At 45.0% G+C, this 23,507-nt stretch overlaps 1 protein-coding gene across 3 annotated transcripts in view; it reads right to left on the bottom strand.

The window, feature by feature from the left end:
- wdr17 (WD repeat domain 17) overlaps nt 1-23,507 on the bottom strand; it is a 242,168-nt gene that overhangs the window by 54,445 nt on the left and 164,216 nt on the right. For 2 of the 3 annotated variants that reach the window (XM_085977976.1, XM_085977929.1), the window contains 6 exons: nt 23,305-23,369; nt 21,081-21,213; nt 14,352-14,446; nt 12,861-12,960; nt 8,796-8,935; nt 2,596-2,616 (listed from right to left, as the gene is read on the bottom strand). In XM_085977976.1, coding sequence (XP_085834102.1) covers nt 2,596-2,616; nt 8,796-8,935; nt 12,861-12,960; nt 14,352-14,446; nt 21,081-21,213; nt 23,305-23,369 — 554 coding nt within the window. The remainder of the gene's footprint in view (nt 1-2,595; nt 2,617-8,795; nt 8,936-12,860; nt 12,961-14,351; nt 14,447-21,080; nt 21,214-23,304; nt 23,370-23,507) is intronic. The other variant, XM_085977981.1, reaches the window with a different exon arrangement.

Here is a 23,507-nt window from a genome sequence, read left to right as displayed (position 1 = left end):
CCTTTAGCCTTAAGAAATATATCTAACTCCTTCTTGAATATATTTAATGAATTGGCCTCAACTGCCTTCTGTGGTAGAGAATTCCACAGGTTCACCACTCTTTGGGTGAAGAAATTCCTCCTCATCTCAGTCCTAAATGGCTTACCCCTTATCCTTAGACTGTGACCCCTGGTTCTGGAATTCCCCGCCATCGGGAACATCCTTCCTGCATCTAGTCTGTCTAGTCCTGTTAGAATTTTATAAGTTTCAATGAGATCCCCTCTCATTCTTCTAAACTCCAGTGAGTATAAGCCCAATCGACCCAATCTCTCCTCATACGTCATTCCTGCCATCCCAGGTATCAGTCTGGTGAATCTTCGCTGCACTCCCTCCATGGCAAGAACATCTTTCCTCAGATAAGGAAACACATATTTGATGATCGCTCCCTTTCTCTAATATAGTTAGGAAAAAAAATGTCTGCCTTCTTACTCCTAACTTGCCTAATTCTTCACGTGGTATTTGAACCCATCACCACAGAGATAATGCTGTCGCCATTATATTTGTCGAATTCCTTTCATAATCTTGAGGAACTATTGTGTCCCGTGGAGTATTTGGAAAAAATTGAAGCAAATCTTTTGAATGTAGCTGGCAATTATTTTAGAATTTTGACAAAATTCCTATTGAATGGCACCTGTTTTACATACTTAAATCTACAGGGCAGCATACGGGTGTAACACTTTATTCATAGAAATTTAGGGCACATTCAGCCTCAGCCCATCGTGTCGTGTCTTGATTGAACAAAAAGTGAAGAGAGCATGAAAGAAAATCTGGGTTAAAACCAGCTTCAATTTTCATTGTGTTCAAACAAGTACAGGTGCCCTTATGTATTACTTGGCAGAAAAGTGTCAAGATAGAAAAAAAACCAGAATTATAGTTAATTGTGAGATCTTACTTTATTCATTTATCCCCAACACCGTCAAGCAAAACGAATAAATGTCTTTACGCAGTACACGTAAGAGATATAAAGCAATCAGCTTCCACCAAGACATGTCAAAGGTTACATGATGTACCCTAGGGCTATGTCCACAGACCCTCTATTAATTAAAAAAATACTCAGTACAACCTCCCCCCCGCACTGCCCCGCACCCTCGTCACTCCAAAACAAATTCCACCTTTACCACTGCATACTACTGGTTTCAGTGATACTTGCAACAAACGCGTTTCTGTGTTCATTTAAAATTCTTCAATGAGCTATATTAATTTACTTTAAAAGGGTGTACATAAGAACATAAGAATTAGGAGCAGGAGTCGGCCATTTGGCCCCTCGAGCCTGCTCCGCCATTTAATAAGAGCAAGGCTGATCTGATCCCGCCCGCTCCCCGTAACCCCTGATTCCCCTGTTTTTCAAAAATCTGTCTGACATAAATCGTGCCATTCATGTAGAAAGGACTTATGAAATATGCTGGGCAGTCTGCTGGTGGCGCTGTCCAGGGAGAGTAGAAATACTCGGGCACGGGCCCAGCTTGCTCATGGACATTTTGTAAACAGGAACTAGTGAAGGATAGCTAGACTTCCATGTTGTGAAACAGTCGATTAAAGCCTTGTTTAATACTCTGACCAAGTGCCTAGTAGTTTTCTTACGTCACTGTCGATCTCCGCCTTGAATATATTCAATGACCCAGCCTCCACAGCTCTCTGGGGTAGAAAATTCAAAAGATTCACAACCCTCTGAGAGAAGAAATTCCTCTTCATTTCTGTCTTATTCTGAAACTATGCCCCCTAGTTCTAGATTCCCCCACGAGGGGAAACATCCTCTCTGCATCTACCCTGTCAAGCTCCTTCAGAATCTTATATGTTTCAAAGAGATCCCCTCTCATTCTTCTAAACTCCAATGAGTAGAGGCCAAACCTGCTCAACCTTTCCTCATAAGACAACTCCTTCAACTCAGGAATCAGTCTAGTCTGAACTGCCTCCAATGCAAGTATATCCTTCCTTAAATAAGGAGACCAAAACTGCATGCAGTACTCCAGGTGTGGTCTCACCAATGCCCTGCACTGTTGTAGCAAGACAAACGTGTTAAAAATCTGCACAGAGGAATTATGCACGGGTGCAGCGACGCATTCAGTGTGAACATCACCGACAGTAATTTCATCCTATTTGAGAGGGCTGAATTCCTTCGGTGCTTCATATTAGCATTGGTCGACAACAAACGCAATTGAACAATCATGCAAGATGACTATACGGGGTAGACTTGACAAATTAGCGGCTCCAGTGCAGTGCTTCCCCCGACAGGGATGCATATGGAGAACTCGGGCAGCGAGATCAGTGTTCCTGCATGATTTTCCATGCGCTAGGGTTAACAAATAGAAAACCGGGCAGGAATCGTTGGCCACCGCAGCTCCCAATATTCATTCCCGTCACGTGAAGCTTTGCGCCACTGGGAGCACAAATTTGTAAGATGCATACATACATGCGCGATCTATAAAACACACTGCAAACCTACAATAGCACCAAGCAAAAGCAGAAATGTTTATATGCAATGTGAGAACAGCGAGTCCGCATGCAGTTTCAAGAGCGACAGGCTATAGTTACGCTTTCCACCAACAGTGTCAATACCTGTATCCAATACACGGAAAGCTAAAAGCAGAAGGTGAAAAAAATTAATAAATGAAAATAGTCACTCCCTCTAAAATGACAGCACAAATGAAATATATAACGGATGAACAAATTACACTCAAACATGCACGTGGCAATGAATAACTTGTGAACCAGTGATGGTGAAAGCATTGAGTCATGGATTGATAGGATGGAAGTTTATGGCTTCAGGTTCTCAAATGTTTTCCCGACATAACAACAACCACTGCACTTCAAAAAGTAATTAATAGTGTGAAGCTCCTTAGAGGATCTCAATGTGCGGTGCTTGAGTATTATCAGCACCAACAAAGACAAATGATCTGGTCGTTTGTCTCATTACTGTCTGTGGGACTTTGCTGTTCACGAGCTGGCTGCCTAGGTAATTGGGCAGAAGCATGGCAGATGCAATATAACGTGGATAAATGTGAGGTTATTCACTTTGGTGTCAAAAACAAGAAGGCAGATTATTATCTGAATGGCAATAGATTGGGAGAAGGGGAAGTGCAACGAGACCTGGGCGTCCTTGTGCACCAGTCGCTGAAGGTAAGCATGCAGGTGCAGCAGGCGGTTAAGAAGGCAAATGGTATGTTGGCCTTCGTAGCGAGAGGGTTTGATTACAGGAACAAGGAAGTCTTGCTGCAATTGTACAGGGCCATGGTGAGACCACATCTTGAGTATTGTGTGCAGTTTTGGTCACCTTATCTGAGGAAGGATGTTCTTGCCATGGAAGGAGTGCAGCGAAGATTCACCAGGCTGATACATGGGATGGCAGGAATGACGTATGAGGAGAGATTGGGTCGATTTTTTTAAAATTCATTGATGGGATGTGGTCGTCGCTGGTTGGCTAGGCCTGCATTTAGTGCCCATCCCTAATTGCCCTTGAGAAGATGGTGGTGAGCCACCTTCTTGAACCGCTGCAGTCCATATGGTGTAGGTACACCCACAATGCTGTTAGGAAGGGAGCTCCAGGATTTTGGCCCAGCGACAGTGAAGGAACGGCGATACAGGTCCAAGTCAGGATGGTGTGTGGCTTGGAGGGGAACTTGTAGGTGGCGATGTTCCCATGCGTCTGCTGCCCTTGTCCTTCTAAGTGGTAGAGGTCGCGGGTTTGGAAGGTTCTGTTGAAGGAGCTTTGCCGAGTTGCTGCAGTGCATCTTGTAGATGGTACACACTGCAGCCACAGTGGAGGGAGTGAATGTTGAAGGTGGATGGAGTGCCAATCAAACGGGCTGCTTTATCCTGAATGGTGTCGAGCTTCTTGAGTGTTGTTGGAGCTGCACTCATCCAGGCAAGTGGAGAGTATTCCATCACACTCCTGACTTGTGCCTTGTAGATGGTGGAAAGGCTTTGGGGAGTCAGGAGGTGAGACACTCGCCGCAGAATTCCCAGCCTCTGGGCTACTCTTGTAGCCACAGTATTTATATGGCTGGTCCAGTTCAGTTTCTGATCAATGGTAACCCCCAGGATGTTGATAGTGGGGGATTCAGCGATGGTAATGCCATTGAATGTCAAGGGGAGATGGTTAGAGTCTCGCTTGTTGGAGATGGTCATTGCCTGGCACTTGTGTGGTGCGAATGTTACTTGCCACTTGTCAGCCCAAGTCTGAATGTTGTCCAGGTCTTGCTGCATATGGACACGGACTGCGTCAGTATCTGACGAGTCTCGAATGGTGCTGAACAGTGTGCAATCATCAGCGAACATCCCCACTTCTGACCTTATGATGGAGGGAAGGTCATTGATGAAACAGCTGAAGATGGTTGGGCCTAGGACACTGCCCTGAGGAACTCCTGCAGTGATGTCATGTGATTGAGATGAATGACCTCCAACAACCACAGCCAACTTCCTTTGTGCTAGGTATGATTCCAACCAATGGAGAGTTTTCCCCTTGATTCCCATTGACTTCAGTTTTGCTAGGGCTCCTTGGTGCCACACTTGATCAAATGCTGCCTTGATGTCAAGGGCAGTCACCTCTTGAGTTCAGCTCTTTTTGGGCTTGTACTCGCTGGAGTTTAGAAGAATGAGAGGGGATCTCATTGAAACTGATAAAATTCTAACAGGACTAGACAGACTAGATGCAGGAAGGATGTTCCCGATGGTCGGGGAGTCTAGAACCAGGGGTCACAGTCTAAGGATACGGGGTAGGCCATTTAGGACAGAGATGAGGAGGAATTTCTTCACCCAGAGAGTGGTGAACCTGTGGAATTCTCTACCACAGAAGGCAGTAGAGGCCAATTCATTAAATATATTCAAGAAGGAGTTGGATATATTTCTTAAGGCTAAAGGGATATGGGGAGAAAGCAGGGACAGGGTACTGAATTTGAATGATCAGCCATGATCTCTTTGAATGGCGGAGCAGGCTCGAGGGGCTGAATGGCCTACTCCTGCTCCTATCTTCTATGTTTTCTAGTTTCCCTACATTACAATAGTGACTACTTTTCAAAAATACTTCACTGGCTGTGAAGCGCTTTGAGACAGCATGCGCTGGATTTTGCCAATGGGGAGCTTTTGGAGGCGGGACTCCCACTTGTCGGGTTTAGTCCCGCCTCCATCAACTTCTGGCCAACCCACACTAGTTTCCCTTGATTGACATTGTTAGGCCCGCCCAGCGGGCTTAGCAGGCCAGCTAAGGGAAAGCCGGTTACAGAGAACGTCAGCGTATGACGTTTCATCTGTCAAAATATTTTGACAGCTGAATTGTCATCGTTTGACAGCTCTGTGAAGCTGTCAAACACTGACATTCTCTGTCGTTTGATGAGTTCTTGAATTCAAGGCCTCATCAAACATCTTTCTTTAGCAGAAATTAGATGGTTGCTGCTTTGGAGAATGCAAAGGCGTGGAGGTGAAATCTCTGCCGCGGAGGTGTGAGACTCTCTGCATACCCAACTCTTGAAGCCTGCATGAAGAAACAAAGGTAAGTAAACTTTTACTAACACTTTCCACTCACCTCACATACTTACCTCTCCACACTTGCACCCATCACTTACCTTCACAGCACAGTTTTGCGCCCCTCCGACACCCTACTCACCTCGGTGACCCTGGCGGGGTTCGCAGCTTTTGGGAAGCCCGTACTTGTGTGGGTAAAATGGGGAGAATCCTCTTATCTGCCCGTTAACTACCTGTTAACAGGTAGATAAGTGGCACTAATCCTCTTCCCGCCTCCAAGGAGACGGAACCCGGCGCGGGTCGGCTACCCGTCTCCTGCCAAATGGCATGGAGGCGTGTTGGGCACCTGCTCCCAGATTCTACCATTTTCCCGCCTCCATACCCGCCTCCCCAGGGCTGGCAAGATCGCGCCCCATAAGGCCATGAAAGATGCTATATATTAATGCAGGCTCTTTATTTCTTGGATGATTATTTTGAGCTACTGGCTGTTCCACTGGGATGGTGTGAATGCATCAAGTGGAGACCAGGCACCTCTGGACAGGGTAGGAGATGCTATCAAGGGTGAAGTCACCTCTTCATAGAAAGAAAGAACTTGCAGTTATATAGTGCCTTTCACATCTTCAGGATGTCCCCAAGAACTTCACATAGCTTTTGAAATGTAGTCACTGTTGTAATGTAGACAAACACAGCAGTCAATTTGTGTACAGGAAGGTTCCACGAACAGTAAGAAGATAAATAACTAGATATTTTAGTGGTGGTTGTTGCAGAATAAACGTTGGGTAGAACACCAATAGCACTCCCCTGCTCATCTTCAAATAGTGCCATGAAATCGTACATCCACCTGAAAGGGAAGACGGGTCCAATCTTAAACATCACATCTGAAAGACGGTACCTCTGACAATATGGCACTTCCTCAGTGTTACATTGAAGAGCCAGCATAGATTATGCACACAAATCTTGGCAGTGGGCCTTCAACCCATAACCTTCTAGCTCAGAGGTAAGGCTGCTCCCACTGAGCCAGGCTGACATCTAGCACCTCCTCTATAATTCCCAACTCCTGGGGCATGTTGGCTGGAGGAGGAGCCCATAAAAACGAAGAAAATGAATATGATCATCAAAAAACTCTAAATCCTGGAGTGATCACAGAATGGTGATCTAATCAAACAGTTCAGATGACCTCACACATCGGAATAGCAAAGTTTGGTCAGTTTGTTACAAGAATCTCAGTTTCAGCTTGATTCGGCGGACCGCATTCTTGTCTCTGAGTCAAGAGGCTCTGGGTTCAACTCCAACTTTGTGATAAGCATGTAACTGAGGCTGACACTCCAGTGCAGGGCGTGCTGCACTATTGGAGCTGTTGCCCTTCAGATGAGAAGGCTGAAACTGCTCTTCACAGTCGCGTGTAATGGGCTCATAGCGAATCGGCAGCTCGTTTTATACTGCGACCGATTTTCCATTGAAGTCAAACTGTCGTAGACCAATTTCACGCCCGAGTTGTCAGACCAAGGCCCGGTCTGCCAGTTCCCGTGGTTCAGGGTGGATGTTAAAAATCCCTCAGCACTATCTGAAGAAGAGGAGGAAGGACTTCTCTTCCTCCCCCAACCAGCACTACTAAAAATAGATTAACCAGTCAGTCATTCATCCTGAAGCTGTTTGTGGGATTTTGTACATTTGCTATTGTTCTTATTTATGTTACGATGGTCATAAACCTCATAGCTGTATGTACCACGCTTGGGAGGAAAGAGGTGACTTTGGACAGCAGGCAGTTAGGCAGGCAAATGGTATGTTGACCTTCATTGCAAGAGGATTTGAGTACAGGAGCAAGGATGTCTTACTACAGTTATACAGGGCCTTGGTGAGACCACACCTGGAGTACTGTGTGCAGTTTTGTTCTCCTTACCTAAGAAAGGATATACTTGCCATAGAGGGAGTGCAGCGAAGGTTCACCAGACTGATTCCTGGGATGGCAGGATTATCGTATGAGGAGAGATTGGGTCGACTAGGCCTGTATTCACTAGAGTTTAAAAGAATGAGAGGGGATCTCATTGAAACGTATAAAATTCTGACAGGGCTAGACAGACTGGATGCAGGGAGGATGTTTCCCCTGGCTGGTGGGGGGGGGGGTCTAGAACAAGGGGTCACAGTCTCAGGATACGGGGTAGGACATTTAGGACTGAGATGAGGAGAAATTTCTTCACTCAGAGGGTGATGAACCTGTGGAATTCTCTACCAAAGAAGGCTGTGGAGGCCAAGTCACTGAATATATTTAAGAAGGAGATAGATAGATTTCTAGACACAAAAGGCGTCAAGGGGTATGGGGAGAGAGAGCGGGAATATGGTATTGAGATAGAGCATCAGCCACGATCATATTGAATGGCGGGGCAGGCTCGAAGGGCCGAATGGCCTACTCCTGCTCCTATTTTTCTATGTTTCCCAAAGCTCTCCAGCACTGGGGCTTTCCTCATGTCTGGGTCTGTGGTAGACTGACTGATATAGATTGATTGCTAATGATTAGCCAACAACTCCATTATCGTGGTATCATGCGACTACTAGGATGGTAGAAGACGAACTAAATGGACCTTGCTCTTTTTTGGTCTAGCAATTCCTATGTTCCTATGTGAAGTGCTATGGGATATTTCGGAGAGGAAAAATAAGGCACAAAATAAATAGAAATCACAGAATTTACAGCACAGTATGTTATTTAACCCCTCGGGCTGGTCTAATCCCAGATGTTTGACTCCACCATAAACTGCTAATTTTATGGGGTGGTTTTATTTTGTTGTTGTGAACTGTTATAGCAGACCACAGTGCCTGCCACAGTGCTCCAAGTCTTTTTGTATTTGCAGTAATACGATCGCTGTTCACAATGCTTCATACACTGATTCATTTAGAAGACTGACAGCATTACTGCAAATATATTGAGAAATCATTTTCAGTTGGATAGCCAGTGAATTCTACGACTGTTGAGCACAACCTTGGCTAAAGAACCAGGGGGGGAGATGATGAGGAGGATTTATTTTAGGCAGCGAGTTGTTATGATCTGGAATGCACTGCCTGAAAGGGTGGTGGAATCAGATTCAATAGTTACTTTCGAAAGGGCATTGGATATATGCTTGAAAAGGCAAAACTTGAGGAAAGAGCGGGGGAGTGGGTCTAATTGGATAGCTCTTTCGAAGAAAGATGGGCCGAATGGCCATCTGCTGTGCTGTAATGTTCTACGATTTAACATCGCTGTGAGTCGATGATCCTCGGCGTACATTTCACCCCAGTTGTTGCTCTAAGCTGCTCCGTCCACTCACCAGGTCGTTGCTGACATGCACTTCCGGGCCAGAAGTTCCAGGGCGTAGTTTGTCACAGGCGCGGCGCTGTCTCCGAGCACGGTCCCCACACAAACTGCCAACTCCAGCTCGTTCCCACGGATCAGGTTCGACATTGCAAGCTGTGCTCAAAGCGAAAGAGTCGGCAATGTTATCAACGCATTTTGAGTTCTTAATAACGATTTTGGGGAACAGTTCTCTGCAACAAATGGTACCTCCTCTACTCAGCATAATACCGTACAGAATCATGTCTTAAAATTAAGATGATTCCTTATGTTTAAACAAGTATCCTAAGTAGGATGATGTAGTCCTTATTCGGCTAATGTCTATTCAGTGAATTTTCAGATTAGCATTCACTGCATTTGACAGTTTGCACAAACAACAACTGCATACTAAGTTTTATTTTTATTTTTGGTTAATTAAATTAAGCAATAATAAAATTTACCAGAATTGTTTTAAAGAGAAAAATATTGTAACTGTAACCAAACCAAACCAATCAATGTAGCAATTTAAAGAAAGTCAGCTCAGAATTTTATGAGTTATGCAGCGGAAACCAGTTCATGCTTTTAATATGAATAAAGTAATTACAAGAGCATTACATTGTGAATAGAGCAGCTCTTAAATATCTTGGGAGTTAAATTTCCTCAGTGTTATTTTTAGCAAACTGGATAACATATTGAGCGACTTTAAGACAGTCTTAGGTCCACAAGATAGTTACAGATGTGGAAAGCCATTTGATGATTTATATTTAGTCATCTTGCGAGGTCCTAACGTCCTCCGCACATTGCATCATCCAATTGTTCCCTAAATTGTTCCAGGATTTTCACCTTCGCTACTCCGTCTGGAAGTTTATTCCACACTCTTTGCGTGAGGACAAATTTCCTGGCATCAGTCCTAAATTTTACATTTTACTAGTTTGAACCTGTGTCGCCTTGTGCTTCTCTAGCAATTCAATTTAATTCTGAATTTTCCATTCCCATAACTATCTTATTTACCTCTGTAAGATCACCTCTTAAGACACCCATTCTCCAGGTTGAATAGCCCAAGGTTCTCCAGTCTTTCTTCATAACTCAGACCTTTGACACTAGGCCCTCATAGCTCTTCTCTGCACTGCCTTCTGCACTTGGATGTCTCCCTTGTGTCTTGACCACTAGAACTGGATACAGCACTCAAGATACGGCCTGGCCAGAGCGCTGTGCAGTTTACAATAGCAAAATACTGCGGCTGCTGCAAATAACAACAGGAAATGCTGGAAACACTCAGCAGGTCGGGCAGCATCGAGGAGAGAGAAACAGAGTCAACATTTCGAGTCGAACCCTTCGTCAGAACTGGAAAAGGTTAGAGAGGAGAGATTTTTAAGCAGGGGCAGGGAGGAGAGGAGGAAAGAACAAAGGGAAGGTCTGTGATAGGCTGGAAGGCAGGAGAGATTGACTGACAAAAGGGATGATGGTGCAAGGCAAAAAGAGAGGTAATGGGACAAGTTAAAGGAACAAAACTTGGCTCTAGATGATGCGTGGATGATGATGATCAGCAACATTAACAGCTACCATGTGAGGAAACAAGAGAGAAAACTGCAGTTTAGTGGTTTTCATTAGCACGGATAGGCATGTGATGTAAACATATTATCCAGTCCATTAAAAATAACGCACGGAGGAAATTAAACCTTTTTTGTGAACTTACGTATAAAGCATTTCATTATTTTAATTTTACAATTTTTTTTACTAACCTAATACTCTACTTGAAAAGTGTAACTACAAAATTATCCTTTGAAAGTCAGGACCACTGAGTTGTTTTGTTGTGCTAGCAATCCAACTAATGCATTCATAGTGCTCAGAGTGTAAAGCAGATCTAGTACAGTACATAGCTATATAATCAACAACAGTTATATTCGCCCCATTGGAAATACATTCGGTGGAAAATAACAATTAAAAAAAATCTAACAAAGCATTGATTGCCTGTAACCTCTCTAAACTTGTAGATCTTTCTGAAATACAAGTTCCTGCTTTGCTGAAGGAAGCCAAGTAGCCTCGGCTGCATCTTTGGTTTGAGTGGTTTTCTCAGAAATTTCCTTGTGATTATTTAGGTATTATTCCGAGGGCACAAGTTAGGCCCTCGACGTGTTTGTGATGGGCTCGCCCATTGGCACTGAGCCCCGACAGGCTCTTGCTTTCGAAGGTGGTGAGTTGTGCACTGAAAGCCGCACCACATGTGACCGATCAGCCGTGGCTCAGTGGGTAGCACCCTCGCCTATGAGTCAGAAGGTTGTGGGTTCAAGTCCCACTCCAGGGACTTGAGCACATAAAGCTAGGCTGACACTCCAGTGCAGTGCTGAGGGAGTGCTGCACAGTCGGAGGTGCTGTCTTTCAGATGAGACGTTAAACCGAGGTCCTGTCTGCTCTTTCAGGTGGACATAAAAGATCCCATGGCACTATTTCGAAGAAGAGCAGGGGAATTATCCCCGGAGTCCTGGCCAATATTTATCCCTCAACCTACATAACAAGAACAGTTTATCTGGTCATTATCACATTGCTGTGTGCACATTGGCTGCTGCGTTTTTCACATTACAACAGTGACTACACTCCAAATAGTACTTCATTGGCTGTAAAGCGCTTTGAGACGGCAGGTGGTCGTGAAAGGTGCTATATAAATGCATGTCTTTCTTTTTAAGCTCTACAGTGTGACCGCTGACAATTCAAATGTCTGATGGTGATGCTCAGGAATGTTATTACAGCTGGGTACCACTCCCATTATTCCCTCAGTTCATCAACATTCATTCACAAAAAAAATCTATGTCCAGCATATGCAGCAAAACTGATTAAAAATATGTGGGAGAACGTATTGGGCTGGATTTTCATTGAGGAGTCAGGTAGGAGGCGGGACTACAACTTTCGGGGTTGTAGTCCTGCCTCCATCGAGTTCTAGCCAACCCACGCGATTTTCACTTGATTGACCTTGTTGAGTCCGCCCAGCGGGCTCAGCAGGCCAATTAAGGGCCACCCGGCAACAGGTGACAACACAGATTGACATTTCATCTGTCAAGACCTTTTGACAGATGAAATATCAGTGTTTCACAGCTGTTTGAAGCTGTCAAACACTGACAATCTGTATTCTAAGTTAATTCCTTCCTCTCAGGATGATTTAGAGATCTCCCCGGAACAGAAAGCTGAATGCTGCAATTTTTGACAGCTCGCAGCCATTCTGCTTTCTGTGCCGGTGAGATGAGGGACTCCCGAGACCTGAAGGAAGGAAGGCTGTAAAGGTATGTAAAAACTTCTTTAAACACTTTACACACACCAAACACACTTACCTTTGCACTCATGCACCCATCACTCACCTGAACACCGGACATCTTGAACCCTCCAAGCCCTTCATCCCGACGGTCCGCCTCCTCTAACTTGGCGTGGTTTGGAGCCGTCGGGAATCCCACACTTCAACATTAAAAATAGGGATTAGGCTAAAAACTGCCTGTTAACTACCTGTTAACAGGCAGTTAATTGGCACTAATCCCCTTCCCGCCTCGGGTAGGCGGGTCCCAGTGCGGGGCGGGTACCCGTCTCCTTTGAAACTGGCATGGAGGCGGGTTGGGTGCGGGATGGGGTCAGGACCCCCGATTTCGGGATTTTAACCCCCTACACGCCTCCAATCCCACCTCCACGGCCCAATGAAAATCCTGCCCAATTGAGTTGCTTGATCAATGGGTGGGGAAGACAAGTGAATGAGCGGTAATATTTACTGCTCACACTTTCAATCAACTTTGAAAAGAAAAGAACTGCTTGGTTGTAGCCCATTTTTCTTAAAACTAGGAGTCTTCTTGAATGCAATTTTCACAGCAAATGCTTTTTCAGCTGAATGGGTAAAGATGCAACAAGAAAGAAAGAAAGAAAAAGAGAGACTTGCATTTATATAGCGCCTTTCATGAGCACCGGACGTTTCAAAGCGCTTTATCGCCAATGAAGTACTTTTGGAGTGTAGTCACTGTGTCAAGCACAGGACTGGATCTATTCGGGAGCACGTGCACATGTCGAAGATTAAGCAGAGATGCAGTACCTCGATATCATCCACTGCCAGGTGGCAACATGCAGCCAACACTGCTCGTCCATCCTGAAAGTACCATTCCGCCAGCTCCTTACTCACCCTGTGCAACAGGCTGCAGGACAAGACACAGCTCTCAGTACCAGTCTATAGAGTTCCACACAACAACAACTGTTATAAGTAGTACAGGTTAAATTGTTCTGCTGTACAGAATTAGGCAGCAGGGAATACTCTCGGGGATAATGCGATTTAATGTGCCACTACACACCAATGTCGTTTAAATTTTGAATTCCATGAAATGGGTATTTTTTTTTTTTAAATCGACAAGTCGCCTAACTTCAGTGGTCTATAACCTCATTTTTCAGACCGAGCGAGAGCTTGTATTTCACCAACATGTCAAGTTTTATTTTATTTTTTTCCTCGGGATGTGGGTGATACGGACAATTCCTAGTTGGCCTGAGGATGTCTAAGAGGCCCCAAGAGTCAAACACACAGCGTGGGACTGGATTCACGTGTAGGCCAGACTGGGTAGGGTCCCTAAAGGACATTAGCGACCCAGTCAGTAAAGGTCATTCCTTTTGATCTTTTCACTTCCTGTATTTAAAAAAAATAAAAAAATTCTTGCCCTTATTTTAGGTCTCAGTACCCATAAGATGCCTGGGTCCTAGGACTGGGGTTGTTCTCCTTAGAGCAGAGAAAGTTACGGGTAGATTCGATAAAGGTGTTCAAAATCATGAAGGGTTTTGATAGAGTAAATAAGGGGAAGCGGTTTCCAGGGGCAGAAGAGCCGGTAACCAGAGGACACAGATTTAAGGTAATTGGCAAAAGAACCAGAGGCGAGATGAGGAAACATTTTTTTACACAGTGAGTTGTGATTTGGAACACGCTGCCTGAAAGGGCGGTGGAAGCAAATTCAATAGTAACATTCAAAAGGGAATTGGATAAATACTTGAAGGGAAAAAAATCACAGGGCTATGGGGAAAGAGCAGGGGCGTGGGATTAATTGGACAGCTCTACCAAGGGGCCGGTACAGGCACGATGGGTTGAATGGCCTCCTTCTGTGTTGTATCATTCTATGATTCCATGACTTACAATGGTGCTCTCGAGCAAACTGCTAGGAGCTGTGTTCTTGATCTTTCTTGCCCTCTTAGGAGTGGTCTGGATTGTAAAACACCATTAGGGCCCAACAGGCCAATCCCAAAGTCTGGAAAATAACATACTTCATTCTATTCCCCATGTTCCTCAACCGCGTCCCTTGCCAAACAGTTATTCAGCGTCCTCTTAAATTTAACTGTGCAAATTTTCCCATGAGATGGAGTTAGGCTGCTGCTCAGAGGAACATCAGCTGAGATGTGGAAATTTCTTGTTAAGTAGTTATTTTTTTCTTGAGGGAGGGGAAGAGAAGGTTATTTAAAGGAAGCGACTTGCATTTACTTCTATATATTAGTCACAGAATTCTGTATTAGCGACTTGCTAACTGTCTATGTGAAACAGGATGTAGCTTACTCATTGTAATCTTCCGCCTTGTTATTCCCGTCACCACATGCCGCTCCATTCGGTGCTGAGATCTGGGGTCCTTGAATATTCCCTTCACGGGCTGCCTGCAGATCACAGATCACAGAAATCACAGAAACCCCACAGTGCAGATAGAGGCCATTTCGGCCCATCGAGCCTGCACCGACACATATCCCACCCGATCCCCGTAAACCCCTACACCAACACATATCCCACCCTATCCCCGTAACCCCACGTATTTAATCCCCCTAACACGAAGGGTCAATTTATCATAGCCAATCAATCTAACCCGCACATCTTTGGACTGATGAAATACAAAAAAGGAAACGGTATTATGGGTCAAATCCCCAACTGACTGCTGACGAAGACAGTGGCGGCGATCAGACATCCTTTTATATCACTATGATTGAGGGGACCATCTCCCTAATGGATAAGAGAAATTGGCAATTGACAATTGAGGGTGTGATGAAATATATGCCTTCATCAGCCCCTGTGTTTTACCTGCATTGTATTGTGTGTACCGCCCCCCTTTTTCCTATTGTGTGTATTGGCTCCGCCCCTGTCTTTTGTCATATAAAGGTCTCAAGAGCTGTATGAGTCATTTCTGCCAGATGAATCCGATGTGGAAAGACATGCAATGTTCTTAGTGATTAAAAGCCTTCAGTTGAATCCCTTAATTCCTTGTCTTTGAGTTATTGATGGCACATCAGAGGGCCCTCGAATTACTGTGTACTGATGACCTCCCTGCTTTGCTTCAGTCCGCTCCAGCATGCCTCTGCCAGCAAGAGCATCTACCACTACAACTGTCGCCCCACAGCTTCTCCATCCATCCTTCCCTTGACTTGCGTGACTGGTTCTGCCACAGATCCAAGAGGGAGCTCTGCAAAAATACTCCCCAGGGCCATGTGACTCCCCAGCTGAAGAGAGGAACTGCTGAAGTTTGGAAGGGTGAGGAATGACCATGTTGGGAAATGTAACATTTTCCACTTTCTTTTGCATCTGGTGTCAGCATCAAGTGTTCCCAGCTCAGGTCAGGCGCAGAGAAAAACTCACTCTACTCTAGCTCAACTCTATCTTTGGAAAAGCACCCTTCCTGTTCATAGATGTCATCCTTTTCATCTCTGTGAATGACTGACAGTTTAGTGCTGTGGACGCATGCTCATTACGAGTTGGGTTGAGATTGGCTAAATCTGTTTCACTTTAGACTTTTACCAGCATTGTGCCTGTATATATACAGGGAAAATTATTGCCCTGTAAACATGAAGTGAAACAAAAGCAGACATCATTGCAGTTCAAACCTTGTGGTACAATTAGGGTTGCCCACTCTTGTTGGAGGCATTCTTGGAGGTTTGATCACATGACGTTCTGACCATGTTTTAGCATTTACCATATAAGGGTTGGGTTCCCTGTAGTTTAGTGTCTTTGCTCGTGGTTTCGTGCCAGCAGCTGTTGTGTGAGAAGTTCCGAGAGCCAGGAGGCCACCTGTGAGCAGGCGAAGAGGGGAAACCGAGGGCGGGGAAAAGGGCTGCCCAGTGTGGAAGGTCCTGGTTCGATCCCTGGTCATAGAGTTACTGGCTGGAATTCTGCCGGCGCTCAGGGGACGGGTTTGGAGGCGGGACCTCCGGAAAAATCCCAAAGATTGTCAAACATCAATGCTGTCAAACACTGAGAAATTAGCTGTCAACGAAAAATTGTGCGTGGTCCCTTTAAGAAAGGTGTTTGACAAAGTACCACATAGAAGGCTGGTTAACAAAATTGAGGCTCGTGGAATAGGTGGGTCAGTGACAGCTTGGATAAGGAATTGGTCCCGCCTCCAAACCCGTCCCCTGAGCGCCGGCAGAATTCCGGCCAGTAACTCTATGACCAGGGATCGAACCAGGACCTTCCACACTGGGCAGCCCTTTTCATCCTTCCTAAAGTGTGGTGACCAGAACTGGACGCAATACTCCAGTTGTGGCCTAACCAGCGCATTATAAAGGTTCAGCATAACTTCTCTACTTTTGTACTCAATACCTCTACTTATGACTCCCAAGATCCCATATGTTTCTCTCACCACTCTCTCAATATAACTTGCCACCTATGCACATTAACTCCCAGGTCCCTCTGTCCCTGCACACTCTTTAAAATTGTGCCATTAAGTATATATTGCCTCTCCCTGGTCCTTCTGCCAAAAAGCATCACCTCACACTTCTCTGTATTAAATTCCATCTGCCACTTGTCTGTCCATTCTGCTAGCCTTTCTATGTCCTGCTGCAGTCGATTGGTATCATCCTCACTGTTTGCCACACCCCCAAGCTTGGTGTCCTCGGCAAATTTAGAAATTCTACTCTGTATTCCAATATCCAGGTCATTTATATATATCACAAAAAGCAGTGGCCCCAGACTGACCCTTGGAGAATACCACTGTCTACCATCCTCCAGTCTGAAAAACAGCCATTTACCACAACTCGTTGTTTTCTATCCTTAAGCCAATTCCTTATCCAAGCTGCCACTGACCCACCTATTCCACGAGCCTCAATTTTGTTAACCAGCTTTCTATGTGGTACTTTGTCAAACACCTTCCGAAAAGCCATGTAGACAACATCCATTGCATTCCCTTCATCAATCCTCTCTGTTACTTCATCAAAAGATACAATTAGATTCGTCAAACACGATCTGCCTTTTACAAATCCATGTTGGCTCTCCTTAATTAGCTTAAACCGCTCCAAGTGCCCATTAATTTTTTCCTTGATTATTGTTTCTAAAACTTTACCCACCACTGATGTTAAACTGACCGGCCTGTAGTTACTAGGATTGTCCTTACACCCTTTCTTGAACAAGGGTGTCACATTTACCACTTTCCAATCCTCAGGCACCTCTCCCTCATCTAGGGAAGATTGAAAAATTATGTCAAGTGCTTCCGCTATCTCCTCCCCCAATTCCCTTAGCAACCTGGGATGCAAGCCATCTGGACCAGGCGACTTATCCACTCTAAGCATACCCAGCCTTTCTAGTACATCCTGTCTATCAATATTCACCCCTTCCATTGCTTCTACCTTTTCCACTTCTACTGATATTTTGTCAGCATCGACCTCCTTAAAAAACACCGATACAGCGTACTCATTGATTATTCCAGCCTTGCCCTGCGCCTCTAAGGATATATCACCTTCTTTGTCCCTAAAAGGCCCCACCCCACCTCTTACTACCCGTTTACTGTTTACATGCCGGTCGAAGATTTTTGGGTTCCCTTTTGTGTTAACCGCCATTCTACTCTCATATTCTCTCTTTGCCAATCTTATTTTCATCTTCTTATTCTGTGCTAAGTTAGCTGATCTTAGCCAGGGTAGGTGTTGGAGCACCATAACTGGCCTCAATACCCCTGGGTTGGGGAAGGAGAACCAAATTAACCAAGGTTTCTGCTCCTGATCAGTACAGGGCAAATTCATCAGGCTCTGCTCCAGCAGGGAGCCATATTCCATTCAAGCTTGGCTTGGAGAATCAGTACTGTAGTTTTGTAGATCCCTTTGACCACCACTCTGTACTGGGACTGCGGGATTGGTGAATTTACCCATATATGTGGGTGGATATCAGGCGATGGCAGGATTGGTCTATGCTGTGATGCTTCTGATAGTCAGATAGACTGCAGACACTTGTTTATACATAAATAATGCCAACTGGTGCGAGATGGCGGATAGCCTACATACATCAGACATCAACACAGATCAATGCAGAGTAAAGCTCCCTCTGCTCTGCCCAAGCAATGTGCCTAAACTTCAACCTCAACCTCAGAAGAACAGCCCCTACTGCACTGGTATGGATTTATTTCCATTTCCCACACCAGCCATCCAGTGGCCTCTCTGACTGAGACTACCAGTTAGGGGATCAATGGAACTGTATCCCAGCATGAATCAACACCTTGAAGAGAGAAGACAACAACAAAAGCACGTTGTAGTAAAAAGTCCCAAGGAGTACTCACGGGAGTGTTAAAAGACAAAAACTTGACACCGAGTCACATAAGGAAAAATTAGGGCTGATGACCAAAAGCTTGGTCAAAGAGGTCGGTTTTAAGGTGTGTCTTAAAGGAGGAAAGAGAGGTAGAGAGGTGGAGAGGTTTAGGGAGGGAATTCCAGAGTTTAGGGCCTAGACAACCAGAGGGAGGAGCCAATAAAATATGTATCATAAAGAATAATATCATAAAGAATAACACAGAGGCTGTGATTTCCCCTACCTAGGCGGGTCCTATGCGGCCAGGGTCGGTGGCGGGGTGCGACCCCGCTGTTGGCTCCAGCCTGATGTTCAAAGTAATTTTACGTAGACTGGGCTTGTTAAGCCCGCCCAGCGTGTTTGCCAGCCAAATGAAGGAAGCGGGTCTGATGACGTCACTTGATGACGCATCATCAGCCGGTTTCCTTAAAGGGACCATGCGCAAATTGATTTTGACAGTTGTGTGGTCAGTGTTCTACAGCATTGAGGTGCTACAAATACTGACAAACACTGCACAGAAGTTCACGGCTGCACCCAGGCTCTCCCATGACTCCTTCCATATTATGGAGGGAGCCGCAGCACGCAGGGAGGTCCTCTTCCCTTCCCACGGGCGGAAGAGACCTCCCCAGGAGATCAACGCAGCCTGGTTGCACACTGCACCGGAGGTCACAAGCAAGGGTGTGGTCAGGAGGACCAGGCTGCAGTGGCAAAAACCTTTCAATGATCTCAGTAGATCACAAAATGCTACTGCAAAGCCACACTCAACCTCATCCTGCTGTGCCACTCATCACATCCCCATCACTCTCCCTTCCCTACCCTACTCCTGCACATCATTATTCATACCAACTTACCTTGCACCTCCACCCATCCCTCTCTATCTACATTATCACTTCCCCATCTCACTAGCCACCCCTCACACTCACCCTCATCCTAGTCCAATCTTACTAACTAACAACATACAAGGGTAGGCACTTGCGTGTTTTAGTCAATGTTCATGTGAAGTTTCTGTTAATGTGCTGTCAAACATTGAAACTTTTATTTTCAACACTTTGCGTTTTTGGACAGATTTGTGTGCATCTTTGGAAGTGGTTTAGTGAGTTGCAGTGAATGGTGAGACATAATGGTACCCCCCCACAATGGTGATGAGTGTGAAAGGAATGGCTTGGGCATCGTAGGAAGCTTTATGGTGTTGGTGTTGGTGTGGGGTGGTGCCAACCTGGCACAGCATGTGGCAGCCAGGGTGTACAGCATCAAGTGAAGTAAATTTGGCTATGGTGAGGCCATCCCTGGCGTCCTGGGCAGCAATGTGGTCGGGTGCTGATGCCCTGTGTCGTGTGCAGCATCAGTTGATTGCAGAGAAGGTTGGTGTTGTTGTTGGTGATGCTGGTGTGCCTGGTGCTGCTGGTGTTGGGGCTGATCGTGGTGGGATTCTGAGGACCAAGGTGAGATAGTTTCAAGGGCACTGATGCTGATGTAATAGATGGCAGGTGAAGTTGAGATGACAGAAGCGATCTGTCAATGGTGAGAGAGATTGTTCCAATGAGGTGACACTGGAGAGAGTTTACTCCAAACACTTGCAACCTGCATAAAGCTCAATCTGTCTTTCAAATGAAGTAAGCAACAGCTTCTGAGCTTGTAAAGTGAACAGCTGTGAGATGGGAGCTTTTATAGCACATTTGCAGCTGTCAAGTAAAGAGTATGATTTCATGGTAACACAACTCACGACCTGCTTACCGGACGTGATCCCCGAGCAGCGTGGAACCCGTGGGCGACCTTGTAAAATTTAAAGGTGAGCTCAAAAATACTTTTTAAGTGGCTCTTAACAAGGTCATAATGACTTAAATTGCCTCCCCCGCCACTGCGTGTCAGGTCTGTTCAGCGTTGACAGACCCAACATCTGAGAAAGTTGCGTGGCAGCGGGTTGACAGCGGGTTCTCTGCCCGCTGTCAACAAAAGTTTCCCTCCCGATCCACCACCAAATGCGCCCACTGACCCCCCGAAAATTTCCCCCCAGAGTGTTTGAAGAATGTAGAAGATGTCTTATTCAAGTGAATCTGATAAAACTATGTAAGTTCTAATCTTATGATCTTTACTTTAACCTTGCTCCGAACACAAAAGTGTTAACTTGAGCCATTTCAGTGATGCTATCTTGTATATATTTTGATATGACAGTATTAAATATGATTATGAAGAATATTCAGGAACTACAGGAAACTTTGGTTTATCCGGAGGTTAACTGTCCGGAATGCTCGAGCCACCGGCAAAATTCAGGAGTCGGTTCAGTAAGTTTTTTTTCTTTTCGTTGCTTTTTTTTCACTAGTCAGGCTCTGCAAAGTCTAGCTAATGCTGCTGCATAGCTACAGAGACGCTTGCAAAGCTATGACCGACTGTTTAGAAGCTGTAAGCAACAGGGTTTGTTGCTAGATATGGAGTTCAAAAGCTTCCGTATGTTTTAACATTAGCGCTGGTTTGTCCGGCAGTTTTGATGGGACGGCAACAGCTCGGTCCCGTCGGTGCCGGATATTACAAAGTTTCCTGTATCCAGAATCATTTAATCAAACTTAAAAAATAAGGAACTTTGACTTCATAGGGCTAATTCTGTGACCCCAGCAAGGAGCAGCACTAATGGGGAGTGAGGATCAGAGACTCAGGGTTGCAGTGCTATAGCCCTGATCCCTTTGAACGTGGCTTCCCTGCTGAGATGGTGGGATTAACCCTCATACATAACAAGACAAGCAATTGGTAATTCTAAGTTACCTGAGCAACTAGCAGTGCTTCTTTCAGCTGGCCTCGAGAGGTGAAAAAGGTCACCAGTTTCTTCACATCCCCGGTAGCAATGCAGTATGGGATGACTTCATCATTCCCTTCCTGGATCAGCTGATCGGCTCTCCTGAGGAAACAGTAACACACTGGCTGCTTCATGTAACTAAATGTGTTCCTGTTATGATTACTCTGATGGACTAATCACATTTTACAGGTGCATTTTTGGCTCTTTTTATCTCTGAGGATACATTTCCCTCTGTGCCACGCATTTTCTGCCCTAACCTGGTCCTTCCGGGAAATGTGACTTCTGTGGCCAAGTGGGCAGGATTGGCAACCTAACCAAAAGGCACGGCTAATTCTGCCGTTGAAGAATACCACTTAAAATTGTGCTACCCTCCCCTGAGGAACGTACCTACCCCCTCTCCGGAGCAGAAATCAGAAACTCAATGGAATGGGAGAAATCAAAGCTATGTTCCCCTCCTTCTTGCACCCATTATAAGATCTTCCCTTTCATTCTTTTCCATCTTCTAAACCCTACTGAATATTTTAGCAATTTGTAGTCTCTTGATATAAACATTGTGGTTGTGAGAGAATCTAGTTTAATTTATTTTTCATGTTCAAAAATACTTTATTTGATCATTCATTTAACTTGTTGTTTGTGGGACCTTGCTGTGCACAATATGGCTGCCATGTTTGTGGCTACATAACAAAAATGATTGCATTTCAAAATTTCATGGTTGTAAAGCACTTTGGAACATCCTAAGGATATGATTAGATGCAAATTCCTTCTTTCCTTTCTTATTTATAAAAGGATTTTATATGTTTTGTTAATTTGGCTCCCATTATTCTCACCTTATTGGTGGTGGCTTAGTGAAAGAAAGAGCTGGTTGGCTAACTTAAAGACAACACTTAAATGGATTATAAATCAGCAAAGGCTCAAACCAAACAACAGGCATTTCAAATATTGATCGTTGATTGCATGCCAACATTGCAACAAAGTTCTGGAGCTGCAGGTCAATAATGCATTCTGTGTAAGTGGATTTGAGAATGTGTTTACCTGTAAATAGAATGTTGGCCTTTATTTCAAAGGGGTTGGAGTATAAAAGCAGGGAAGTCCTGCTACAACTGTACAAGGTATTGGCGAGACCACACCTTGAGTACTGCGTACAGTTTGGGTCTCCTTATTTAAGGAAGTATATATTTGCAGGGGAGGCAGTTCAGAGACGATTCACTAGGTTAATTCCAGAGATGAGGCGTTTGACTTAAAGGTTGAGCAGGCTGGGCCTATACTCATTGGAATTTAGAAGAATCAGAGGTGATCTTACTGAAACATTTATGATACTGAGGGAGCTCGACAGGGTAGATGCAGAAAGGATGTTTCCCCTCATGGGGAAATCTAGAACCCGGGGGCACAGTCTCAGAATAAAGGGTCGCCCTTTAAGAACTGAGATGAGGAGGAATTTCTTCTCTCAGAGGGTTGTAAATCTGTGGAATTCTCTGTCCCAGAGAGCCATGGAGGCTGGGTCATTAAATACATTTAAAGTGGAGGTAGACAGATTTTTGCAAGATAAGGGAGTGAAGGGTTATGGGGAGCGGGCTGGGAAGTGGCTTTGAGCCCAAGATCAGCCATGATCTTATTGAATGGCGGAGCAGGCTCGAGGGGCCGAGTGGCCTATTCCTGTTCCTATTTCTTATGTTCTTATAAAAAAATTCTCACACTTGCACTGTACATTTCATCTTTAAACAGCAAGAGCGTCACAGGGTGAAGAGCATTCATTACACACAGTGAACAATTTACTTGCTTTTGGTTCTATAAATGTAAGTTGATGATAGGAACACTTGCATTTATATGGTGCCTGATCACATCAAAAGGTTTCATAGGAATAGGGCCACGTCACAGGCCAATTTTCCCCCTAGTTTTCTTTTGTGGACGGCCCATTCAAAGGTCCGTGCGGGACTGGCAGACCGCTGGGCGGTGGGCGTTTGCCACAGGCCCATCGAGCGCTTCCCACAACGGATTGCTTGTGACGTACAGTGACTGTTGTCACATTAGCAAACATTAGCAAGCCGGCAGTGCCCCACAAAAATGAGCGGAATCATCAACCTATTCTTGTTTTTTGAATGCGGGAGGAATGTTGGCCAGGATATCGAGGGAACAGACGTGTGAGACAATTGGTTGTGTAACGCGGTGTTTGACGCCATTATAAAAAGACCTTACCTCTGCATCAGCTTCTTCCAGTATTTCATTGATACGCCTGGTGCCACTGATAGCGCTTTGTCCCACTGAAACACCAATGAAGGTTTTCTCACCCAGATGTACTCTTTGTTTCTCAAATATCTTTATAAATATCACAGCAGCCTTTGTGCACTGCCAACTATTTCAATTTCGATTACAATGTCAGAGGAAGACAGAATAAAGTA

Source organism: Somniosus microcephalus, chromosome 1 (assembly GCF_052327205.1).
Source record: "Somniosus microcephalus isolate GS21.2 chromosome 1, FLI_Smic_1.0, whole genome shotgun sequence".
Lineage (NCBI taxonomy): Eukaryota > Metazoa > Chordata > Chondrichthyes > Squaliformes > Somniosidae > Somniosus > Somniosus microcephalus.
The sequence above is the reverse complement of the archived record's forward strand: the minus strand, read 5'-3'. Positions and strand labels throughout refer to the sequence as shown.